This window comes from Echiichthys vipera (assembly GCF_963691815.1).
Source record: "Echiichthys vipera genome assembly, chromosome: 13".
Taxonomy (NCBI): Eukaryota; Metazoa; Chordata; class Actinopteri; order Perciformes; family Trachinidae; genus Echiichthys; species Echiichthys vipera.
Genome location: NC_139838.1, coordinates 10,972,522 through 10,984,982, shown reverse-complemented (window position 1 = coordinate 10,984,982; position 12,461 = coordinate 10,972,522). Strand labels below are relative to the sequence as shown.

The following is a 12,461-nucleotide window of genomic DNA, read 5'->3' as shown; positions in this document are numbered from 1 at the left end:
AAGACAGGAAGGAGTAGGCCGCTGAACCCACATTAGATGGGTTTGCATTGAAGAACACTGGCATGAATTATAAGTTATGAAATAAGAAAAGCTGAATGTGACGAGCGTAATGTTTCTTAAACATCTCCTCTTCAACTTCCCAGAAAACAGGCCTTACTGTTTCTTGAGTTTTTTTTCATTGATAATGACACAACGCATAAAGACCGGATCATTTATGTTAGAAATGTTGCGCACGCTGGCATTTCCACACTGATCATTAATAGAAAACTGATAAGCAAATAACAACTGGGCATGAATCAATTGTCCCGCTACTTTTCATCATCTTTTTGTTTCTAAGATGATACAAAAATGTCCCGTTTTATTTTGAAATGCTTACTCAAAACGATGCTTGACAGTTAGTCGTTCATTCTCCTTTTAATGGGACATTTTCTTCCGGAGGACATTTGTAAACATGATAAGCTTATGTTGATTTGTTTCTTTGATTCCTTTCGGAGTCTAAGCTTTAACATCGCTGCAGTGTGTAGCTCATTTCCACTGCCCTGACCGAGAGTCATTTTTTTTCCCTCTCATATGCAGCTCCCCCCGCAAAGCATTTTTCTCCTCATATCTTCCACTCAAGTGTCTCTTTTCATTTTTCTGGTTTACTCTCCGGTCTTCTTCTGCCTGCTTTTACTCTCGGGTCTCTTTGTCCTCGTTAAGGCAAAATTAAAATCACAAGCTCTTGCATGAGAACACAAAAGTACAGTGAGGAGTGGTTAGGTAACCGTTTGCTATGGTTCTCTCAGGCTGGCAGGTACGAATGGACAAAGTGAGAGGGATTGTGAGGAGGAGGGCAGATGGAAGAGAGGAAAACTTCACGACTGCTGGAAAGAAAGAAAGGCCAGTTTTGGGAAATCCAGGGGCTGCCAAAGGTGGAAGAAAGGATGGAGATGAAAGGAGAGGAGTGAAAAAAAAGGACCATTTAGTCAGTTACCGTATATCACACAATCTTCTTCGCCAGATGGAGTTTGCCCTGTTGTCATGGAACCTCGTGTGTGTGTGTGTGTGTGTGTGTGTGTGTGTGTGTGTGTGTGTGTGTGTGTGTGTGTGTGTGTGTGTGTGTGTGTGTGTGTGTGTGTGTGTGTGTGTGTGTGTGTGTGTGTGTGTGTGTGTGTGTGTGTGTGTGTGTGTGTGTGTGTGTGTGTGTGTGTGTGTGTGTGTGTGTGTGTGTGTGTGTGTGTGTGTGTGTGTGTGTGTGTGTGTGTGTGTGTGTGTGTGTGTGTGTGTGTGTGTATCTGAGAAGTGTGCGGCTCAAAATGATACACACAGATGACCCTTACTCACTGTGTCTCTATTTCCTTCTCTCCCTCACACACACACAAACCAATGGCAACCCGTATCTCCGAACATCTCTTTCTATAAATTTCTCACCATCCTTCTGCTACCTGTCATTCTGTCTTCACTGTACAATCTGTGTGTGTGTGTGTGTGAGAGAGAGAGCAGTAATGCCAAAGGAGCGGTGCTGGATAATGTGTGCAAATTTGTCACCGAGCATCCTGTTCTCTGTAACAAGTACACAGCGCTCTTCTGTCTCTCCTCTCCTGTCTGTTCATCTCTTTTTCTCCCTCTCGTCCTCTCCAACACTCTTTTTCTTTCCAAAAACAACACCTTCCAAACCTTCATTTGCTCTCCATCTTCTTCATCTGTCCATCCACCCATCCATGCACCCATCCCTCCTTTGGCTGACAGTGGTGTCGTGCAGAGAAGCCGTGAATAATTTATCTGGCTGGGTTGTTCTGCCCTGCTCCCCACTCTTGGCTTGCCGCGGTGCTGAGGAACATTTGGTGAAGTACACGCAACACACACACAACACACACGCACACACACACACTTTCACCAAGGATGAGATCAATAACCTGCACAGCTGTATCGATCAGCCCAAGCATGTATGTTGGGTTGAACCATCTGTAATGCTGTTGCCTTGAAATGTAAGATTTTAAGACTACTAGAAGATGTTTGGTAACAACCTTAGGAGGTATTGGAGAGGATGTGGGCATGCCTTGCAACACAAAATATTTCCTAAGATGAAAAAAAGAGACAAAATAAAAATGTATTGTCTGGTTCTCGCTTACATTTGACAAAATAACATACACGTATGTATAAAAATAAAAGACAGTTCACACTAGCGAATGTCTTTCCACTGTCTGGGCCAAATGAATAGAGAAAAACTGTAACAGAATTTTCTTTCTAAAAAAACAAAATACTGAAACTAAACTCAGTACTAAAGTAGGTAAAACAAGGCAGGAAGGAACATGTAAAAACTACAATAACCTTTGGATGTGTTCCAATCGCCTTGTAGATCCCTGCTAAGTGGACTGCACAAGGTGTACAGCCATGTTAAGTAAGATTCCAAGCCATAGGGAGCAATCAGCAGTCAGTGCGTTTACATGCAGTTTAAACACACGATAATAATCGAGTCAAGGGCGTACCTCGGTTTCTTAAACACCATGTAAACCTGGGTAAAATCAGATTTTTATACCCCGGTTAACTAGACCTGGAGAACTTCAGTTCCCCCATTATTCATGCATGTAAACAGCGTTCTTGGATCATTATCGGGTTTCTCGTCTGCGCATGCTCGGCACTCCGCGGCAGTGGCTTTTGACCCGGAAAAGAATAAACCAGGAAGTGACGGTGCAGAAAACAACGTGAAAGAAAACAACAATAACAGAGCATTACCTTTAAACAAAGGGAGGACTTCGCAATGGCAAGTAACATCACTACCAAGAAGACCCGTTTTGGTCGTAATTCTGCAAACACAATTGCGTTTTTGTTACTATTGGAAACAATGGAAGGCAGTGGTGCCGCTGATGCATTGTGTTTCAAAGATCCTTAATGCTCTGTTGCTACTGTGGACAACTCCAAGGCTTGACAGGCCTAGTTATGGTAGCTAAGGCATGATTGGACGGCCACTGTTTGGTTTGGCAAACTGGTCAATTCTTATCACACACACGACGCACTCAATTTGCAGTCAGGTGTGCTTTCAAATTTCCAAGAAACATACTTGTACATGCTGACCTCTCTCATCTTCCCTTCTTTATGACTCGTGTCAGCTGGCCTTCCGTAACCGCACAGATTCCAAATAAAGTCTTTTCATCATTTTCACAGTGGGCAAAATAAGCTCATGAGTTAAAGTCAAGAGTGACTTCATTTGTCCATTCTTTCATGCTGCAAAAATAACCGTAACTGTGCTGCAGTCCCAATAGCCACAGCTGACTGCTCATGATTAAAGGTTATACTTTCCTACTCTGAATTAGTGAACAATACAGGGCTTCATCACACTCATTCAAGGATGAATCCAACCAGAGGTTTCAGCCTACTGGTAAAATTGTTTGTGAAGTTTCTGACTCAGGGTCGTTTCATAAAGTTTTCCTGGCAATCAACAAGGCTGATTCACCATTTTTCTGAGCCACACACACATAGTTTAAATGGTTGATGGTAGACTACACAGATATGCTTTGCAGAGAGGACAGATCCACCACCAGGTGTATTGACATGATAACTGAGGGGAGTTGATATTTAGCTTTTTTCATGCTTTGATGTTAGAAAACCACATTATTTTTTTCATACTGTCTGTCTGAATATATCTGTATTCACCTTCTGTCTGAAACGCGCTATTTTAGTCTCTTTAAGTTCCATTCTGTTCTGACTGGTCAGCTTTTTGGCATCTTCTGCATCTACACTCTTGCCCTCTCTGCACCATCATTGCAGCCGGGGGATGACTTTAAAAGCACCGTAGCAGCACTTTCTATATATGTATGTATAGTATAGCATAGTTGTGACATCACAACTGTAAAGAAGTCCTGACGTCTTGTTTTAAGTCACAATTTTTGAATACGTGCTGGGTGCATTTCTCTGTGGATTGAGCGTTTTGAAACTTTCACAGTATTTACGTAGCACCTCAACCTGTTTTCTAATAAAAAAAAAACACATGGAAATCTCACTTTTTACAATGAGGGACCTTTTTGAAGGATGGAAAAGAGCCTCTAGAAAGACAAGTTAGAAAGTTCTCTGCACCCTGGGAAATCCATTCCCTCCACTCTTCTGTGTGTTTGTGTGTGTGAGTAAGAAAATCATGACAGACCGCTGTATGGCACTCGGCTGTCAAATTCCATGAACGAGCGCTCGCTGGGTGATGATAAAAATGGACAGAGGAGGTGTGTATCATAATTTGCAGGAATGGTCAAAGCAATTTCACATGGACGACATACAGCCCTCCTCATTCTTTCCACTATAAGTATGCTTCTGACATTGACAAATACACATACACACACAAGCACAGATTTCAATCTCCTGCCTGATTGGTTTTATGGACGCTGTTTTTTTTTTTCCCAGTGTTGTCCAGGGATTCATGCTTTCTAGGACAAAGAACTTCCATTAAACTTCCTTTCTTAGAGTGCGTTATTGTAGACTCTGAGAACTGCATGCAATTGCTGTTCTATTTTTGCAATTTCTATTTTTTAGCTCCTATCATATATGTTCTCATATTATTTATTGTGGTTCCTTTGCATCCCCTTCAGGTGTACCGGGGCCTCGACATCATCACCAATAAGGTGACAGCTGAGGAGGGCGCCCGATGCAGACATCACATGATCAGCTTTGTCGACCCGTTGGTTAGCAACTACACGGTGGTGGACTTCAGGAACAAAGCCCTGGCTCTAATATCCTTTCCTAAAAAACATGTGAAAGCAGTGGAACAATATTTTCCGTAACACCTTTCAACACGATGCCATCACCCCGGTTACATCTTCCCTCTCAGATTAGTAAGTGGTAACAGGGAAAGAGTGCAGTCGATCTGACTTTTACTAATTGGTCTGGAGGTGTGTATGTGTGTGGAAGAAGCTCTGCCATGTCCTCGTTTTGTCAGCATGTCTCACTGCAGATGTTGCGCTGAAAAAGAGAAGAGCGGGATCACTGGAGACGATATTTATAGAGGGGTTTGTGCGTCTACACACACACACACACACACACACTCTGGGCAGTCACACCCTCCCGCAGACACCGGCCGTCACACAGATGTGGAGAGAGGAGGCGATAACTACAGGCAGTATTAATAGATCAGGAAGGCATGTGCGCACACACACACACATACACACACACACATACACAGTCTCAGTCACCAGTGCGGCGAGGGGCTGCGGTTGCTCCAAGAATAGGCTCGGTGCAGAGCGAGCTTGCTGGTGGGAAGAGGGGGGAATGGAAAGAGATGAATACAGATTAGTAGGGATAGAAGCGACGTGGAGGATTTTAAAGTGTAGAGCAGGAAAGAGAGACAGGGTTGTGTGTGTGTGTGTGTGGGGGGGGGGGGGTAGTTAGAGAGGGTTGACAAGCTTGAGAAGCTCAAAGATGCAGGACTTAATGACACATCATCAGCTATCAATCTCTCACTAACCATGCCATTCCCATGAACGTCCTCTGTCTAACCCCCCCCTCTTCTGTTTTTTTTCCATTACGGCTCTCAATCTTCCAGCCCTCTTACTGTTTTCCCTCCATAAAATTTTCCGAGCGATCATCGTCCCCCCTCTCTCCATCTCCTGCTCCTCGCCTCTGCAAACACAGCGACGCAGCCCTCTCTCCACCGTGTGCGTGTGCAGGAGAAGGGGAGATGAGTGACGACAGCTGATCAGCCTTTATCTTGTTTGAGTGGTTATTCGATTACCCTAGAGAAGGTGGGCGAGGGAGGAGGAGAGAAGGAAAGGTGCAAGATGAGAGCAGATGCGACAGAAAAGGAGTGAGGAAGGTGGATGAGGTGTGGCAGGCAGGCAGGCTCTGCGTGTGTGAGCAGCAAGGTCTTTTTAAATTCCAATATTGATATTTTTCTGTTGATTCAGGAGGTGAACCAAACTGTTGGCTGATATTGAGTTTGTGATAAACAGGCAGTATTGACTCTTGTCCTGTTGTTAATGATTTTTTAAATTATTAATTAGCCATTAATCAATCAGAGTCCGACCGATATGTAATTTTTGAGACTAATACCGATCATACAGTGGAGAAATTCACTGATTACTTATATTGTGGCTGATACAGGGAATGAAATGAATGAAAGTAGACCTTTTCTATGTGCACTGGTATGACAATGCAAAGGTGCTCAGAAGGCTGCTTTCTTAAACAGACAACTTTATAAAAGAATATTACACATTTTTATACATTATGCATCCAGCGTATTTAATTGATTGAAGCAATTATTTAAATGAACACTGAGAAAATAAAGTCAGTACTGTACTGTATGTTCACTGTCAGTCAATTGCTGACCATATAAATAAAGAGTAAATAGAAAACACTTAAATTAGACTGTTCTGTAAGAAAAAAGGAGTCATATTGGACAACATATACAGCGATATCAATATATTTATGTCGGTCGAGCTCTGTAATCGAGTTCTAATTTGGTCTGTAACAATTTCGAAAAAACTGAATTACGAATACCAAAGTTGACATCTTCAGATTGTGTCTTTTGTCCGACCAACTGTTCAAAAGCCAAATACATTCAGTTTATTTCATGTAAACGTATTATACTTCACCATAAAACAGTGATTCCCAACCTGGGGGCCAGGACCCCTGTAGTGAGTCACAGGATAAATCAGAGGGGTCATGACATGATTAAACACGTCAAACACACAAAGTTTGGCTACACAAAAGTATTTTTGGTGTGTCAAATATAGGATAGTTTAACCGTGTCAGGTCTGGGAAATGTATTCAAATAACATCTTATACACACGGTCTATTAAATGACTTCAAGAGTGTGTCATCCTATCAGCCACGGTGCTCTCAGTTACTGTAAATGCTGACAAGAAGAAGAAATCCACTGATACTCAATACACTGCTGGTAATACCGCTGTTGAAGCCCTCTTCATAACGTTACAGTCTGTTATTGACCTGAAGTGGTATTGTTCTTCTTTATCAACTATCTGCTGAGGCTTTTGTTGTAGTATGCAATTTACCTAAATGCGACTGTCGGCCTCTCCATGTGACAGATTCAAACTAGAACCGGCTGGAGTTGATTTTATTGCCATGATGAAGATGTGGATGCAATGAGCTCAACGGATCATTTCAAAATTGTTTTAATTGTGGTGCATTCATGTGAAAAGTGTTCAAATCGGCAACAAGTGAAGACACCCTGTCATTTATTTAAATGAGTACAGAAGAGTTTCCTCCTTAACACCCGCCAACATTGATGACATGCACAGCAGAAAGAAACTGCCAGTCGTTGTAGGAGGCACAAACTATTACATTGAGTCCCTGCTCTGGAGAGTCCTGCTGGATACAGGGGTGAGTAAACACTTCAATTCTCTATTCCTCTCTGATACTGCTGATCTCATTTATGTATTCCTTAGTGATTTCTCGTCACCCACTTTTTATACGTAAAAAACAAGCACTACATTAGGCCCCTGTATGCTGCCTTCACTGCTCAGTGATATTGTAATAAAAAGCATGACTTTGGTTTAATGTCTCAGTTGCCAGAACAAGACATATTCATATGTTAAGGGTCTGAAAGTAGAAGTTTAAGAGAACACCTGAAGGTAGCTTTGGCCACCTTGAAAACACTAAATAAAACATGTCTCACAGCAGGAAGATGAGGAGCCAGGGGACGGAGGAGATGGGCCTCCAAACAGGAAACTTGAGCTGGAGAAACTAGGAGGAGCTGAGTTACATAAACGCCTGGCGGAGGTGGACCCCAAAATGGCTGCCATGTTGCACCCCAATGACAAACGCAAGATAGCCAGGTGATACGGCGGGTAATGTCTTCAAAACTGTATTAAAACAGTGCAAGTATGTGTAGGAATGTTAGCTACATGACGTAATTACATACCCATTTTTTAGCTATCATTAGCCATGACTAATTGATAAATAGGCCTGTCCTGCTACACTGTTACTGATTTTTGTTAGCTATGATTTGTTGAGGTAATTGGTTGCTCTTGCTAGCTATTTAGATATCTAATAGCAACATAACTGAAAAATGGGGCTGGGAATTGTTCAGTTCCTTAAAATACCCTGTGGTGTCCGATTAACAACAAATAGCCATGGGTTAGCAGCTAGCTAAAGCTAGCCAACAGCCAACTAGCGCCTTGGTAAGTTGATGTTCTTTCGTTTGCTCTGTTTTTTTTCTGCGGGTGAATTTTAAATTGTAACGCAATCATGAAATTCTATGTATTTATAATACAAAATATTATCCAAACACACCCCAAAGTTTTTAAGGTATATTATGTAAGAGTGAGACACCAACTGTGCTCTTGCCCAAAACAAAATACTTCAAAAAATCTTTCATTTCACTTAAACTAAAACATGTACATTTGCGCAAGTGTTTTATATGAAGCTTTTTTTGACGTTGTCCAAGTTACATTGCATTGGGAACATAATTCTCTGTTATTCATTTTAAATACCGTTAACATTTTAACACCCGTACATGTTTTTATGCCACCCTCGACAGCACTCAACAACAAGAATAGAATGGGGAAAATGCTGCTTTTGTGATGATATGGGGTTTGTGGGTGTGGTACCTTGTTTGTGTGGATATGAGTGGCTCACAATATTGATGATATTTCTCATTTTGTATGAGGCCCCGAAGGTCTGACAGTCGCAGTATATGGCCTCCACCCGAACTACACTGACAGGAGTGTCTGTCTACGCACATACACACACACGCGGCTTGATGAGTAGCAGTCAGCGCACTTTAGTCTTTTGTTTGAGCAGGTTAGGTTACGCTTTCTTCTAAATGACAAGAGACGACAGGAATCATCTGTCCTTCATAACCTCCGAGTACAGCGAGGCACGGCCAAAGGGTTTGGTTTGGATTTGAATTTCATCATCTCTAAAATTAGTTCAGCCCGGGCTCAATGTTAACTGTGTGCTTGTGAGAAAAAGACTGATTTCCTACAACAGTTTTTATGTCTTGTTTCATCATGATTTATACTTGTTTAATCTTTTTTTCTTACCTGTCTTGTGAATTTATTGCCTCAGAAGGGAGATTGCAGAGTTTCATTTACACTGGATTTAATTGACGAGATGTTTAACTCCTCTAATCTCAGTTTACCCACTGAGGCTTGACATACAGTGACTGGGACATAAACTCATAATATACTGGAGCTCATACGAAATTTTTATCAAGCATAAAAATAACTAGAGACAATCTTATGATGGTATCACACCAGCCGTGAAGCCAAATCGGGCCAGAGATGTAAAGTGGTTAGGGCAATGGTTGCTTACCTACTTTCTGCCTTTTTACATTTGGTGCCTTTGCTCAGACAACAGCTTTAAACTTTAAACCTTCATTTTGATTTCAACTACACACCTGTAATGTTTTGTGACTGCATCTTGCATGGTTGCAACACTATTGCGGTGACAAAATCTGGCCACAGACAGTAATCTGGCATAATACTCAAAACTGCCTCTACAGTATGTTGGTTCCTGCTACAGTAGCTGTCTCCAGGACCACATTTTGCCACGACGACTCACTCACTCACTCACTCACTCACTCACTCACTCACTCACTCACTCACTCACTCACTCACTCACAAGGTGAAACCAATACTAGCCACGCTGTCGTGACTGGTAAATATATTGGGTCTACACAGTGAAAAACTTTGACTGTTTTATTTAACCACAACATATCTGCTTGTATATGTGTTATCTACAGGAGTCTTCAAATCCATGAGGAGACAGGCTTGTCCCATAGCAGCTGGCTGGAGGAACAAAGGGGGCAGTATGGAGGCGATGGACTGGGGGGGCCACTGAGATACCCAGACCCCTGCATCTTCTGGCTGTATGCTGACATGGAAGGTGAGAAGGGAGCACTGTATGGATTTACATGTTACTGTCACTGCTATTTATCATAACAACAGAAATGACAATGTTGCTGTGGCAGCTTCAGCGCAGCATGGGATCATTTTTATGTGTGTGTGTCTTATTTTGATGGTGCCCCTGTTTTATTTATCCTCTCTGTTCCCCTGTAGCTCTAGACAAGCGTTTGGATGCTCGTGTAGATGAGATGTTGTCTGCTGGACTCATAGAGGAGCTCAGAGACTTCCATGCTCTCTACAATCAGCAGAAAGTCCAGGATGACAGGTTAGCAAATGAGCTGCAAAACATGTCCACCATTCTGAAGGAACACAATCAAACCGATCCTGAATTATTATCTTTTTGTGCTGTCAGATATTGTCATTGTTTCACATTCTGTCTGGATGGTTGTCTTGCTTCAGGAAAAAACATGTGGGCTACATATTAGGGTTGTTAGATGTGCATCTCACATGCCACACCTCAATACGTCACCAACATCTTTTTAATGGCCACTTGCACTTACATGCACATGTGGCTGGACCGTCTATCAAAAGATACAGAGAAAGTTGGATTACAACGCACAGAGGTAGAATAACTTCATTCTCAGCTCGGGATGGCATTACTCCACTATATCTCTACATAGAAAATAGTTGTTCACTGCTCTATTCATTTTCAGAAGGTCAAATACAGCGCCTTTAATTCGCAGAATAAAGTGTAAAAATATACTGGCAATAAATGCTGTTTTTCCCTGCTGCCTGATGAGCAGCTGTCTGCGGAGCTGATGCTTGTTTCTAATTAACAAAAATAACCAAAATAAAATGAATAGCCCCAAAAAACAACAACCAGCTATGTACTCAGCCATCACTGATATCTGATATATTCATTCAATTTTTATGGCTTTGATTTATTTAGTGCCTTTCTCAGTACTCACGGCGCTTTACAGAGTCCAGGTTCCATTCATTCACACAGACATACATGGTGGTGGTAAACTACATAGTCTGCTGACGGAAGCGTGGCTGCTAATCAGCGCCTACGGCCCCTCTGACCACCTCCTCAAACATACAGCAGTCATACACATTCACACAAGGCTGCCGATGTCACAATTGCCCCAATTCTACCTTCTTCACTATTTTTTTATCTTTCTAAATGTTACCGTATTTGATGACAAAAACAACCAAAATCCAGAAACACACGCATTTGCCAAAAGATACAGAATTAGATTTGGAGTCTGAGCCACAAACGTGTGTCATACTTGGCCCGGGCCGTCCTCATTGCTGTTGAGCATTACGAGGGTTCATTGTCCGTGCAAATAGATCGCATTCTCATATTCCTATCTAAATGAATGATCCAGACATGCAGTCTCAGACTTGACTCCTCCCCTCCATGTAACCAGGGCAATAGGAGGGAAGTGAACTCGGGCCAAGCAGCTATCCAGTTATTTATTTCTCCTCCCATTCTGACAGGTCGTTCTGCTCTGTACGCTGTCGTTTCCAAAAGGCCTGCAGACCAATTTAGATACAGCCCACACTGGAGTGAATTTGGTTCAGATGGGACTGATATTTCTTCAGGATGTCTAGTGATTATTAATAATTGCAGAGATAAGCCCCCTCTGTAGGGCAATAGCACTAACAGGGCAGTCTGCCGAACACTGAATGGACATTCTGTTGGCCTTGGAACAAATGACTCACAATGCTATGTTTTCTGTTACAGCTGCCATTTGAAGATAATGTTAATATTATCAAGATCGATCGCTTACACAATTACCATGTTGTCCCTGGCATTTTCTTAGCAGTAACCTCATGACCAGTAGCACACTAGAGCTACGTCACTCGTCGAGGTAATGGATGGAGACTCAGATTGGTAATACTTACAACAGACCGAACTCCGGGGGAATCTGACCAATTTGATTAAGACTTCTCTATTGTCTGTATGTGACATGACATATGTATAAACATGTATGTGTGTGTCACTGCTGTCTGAAACAGATACAGTGTGTGAACACAGCTGTGGGTCTCTCTTGGCAGCAGATATTGATATTGTATGTGTGTGATGGGGTGTGGCTGCGGGGAGTTGATGCATTGGTGGAACGGTGCCCAGGAAGCTTCCGATTCCCTTCGTTCGTCCCTCCTTTCTTTCATCACCCCCTCACCTCATGCACCAGCCTCCTCCTCCTCCTCCTTGCCCTCCGCCTCCTCTTCCTCTCTCTCTATCTCTGGCACTATTGCCCTCTCAGCAATCTGATCACCCAAGCACTTTACTCCCACCCCTCTGTCTGTCTATCTCTCTCTCTCTCCTTTACCCTCATGTCTCCATCCACGGCTGGCTGCTGTGGCCAGACATCAAGGTCAAATCTCTCCCTCCCCTCTCTGTCTTTCCTTTTCTCCCTCCATTGACTCTACATTTCCTGTGCTCTGTTGCTATTCTCAAATTTCTGTCTCTGCCCGTCTAGCCAGATTTATTTTTGTTATTTCCTTCACTTGTTTCTGTTACAAGTGTATGTTACGGACCAAAAATGGCAATTTCTTTTTATTATAATGTTTTTCCTGCAGTCTGTTAAGAAGCACAATCAAGTGCTCTACAAAGAGACAACAAGATGATGAAAAAAAATTGTGTATTAAGGGTAAAAACTGAAAACAGGTCAATCTAAGTCATTT

General features: G+C 42.4%; 1 protein-coding gene across 1 annotated transcript in view; it reads left to right on the top strand.

Moving 5' to 3' along the window:
• The window catches only part of trit1 (tRNA isopentenyltransferase 1), a gene marked incomplete at its 5' end in the record, with an annotated part of 35,100 nt that overhangs the window by 9,720 nt on the left and 12,919 nt on the right, over positions 1–12,461 (top strand). Inside the window, 5 exons of the mRNA XM_083926290.1 lie at positions 4,557–4,697; positions 7,204–7,302; positions 7,603–7,757; positions 9,668–9,810; positions 9,984–10,095. Coding sequence (XP_083782416.1) covers positions 4,557–4,697; positions 7,204–7,302; positions 7,603–7,757; positions 9,668–9,810; positions 9,984–10,095 — 650 coding nt within the window. The remainder of the gene's footprint in view (positions 1–4,556; positions 4,698–7,203; positions 7,303–7,602; positions 7,758–9,667; positions 9,811–9,983; positions 10,096–12,461) is intronic.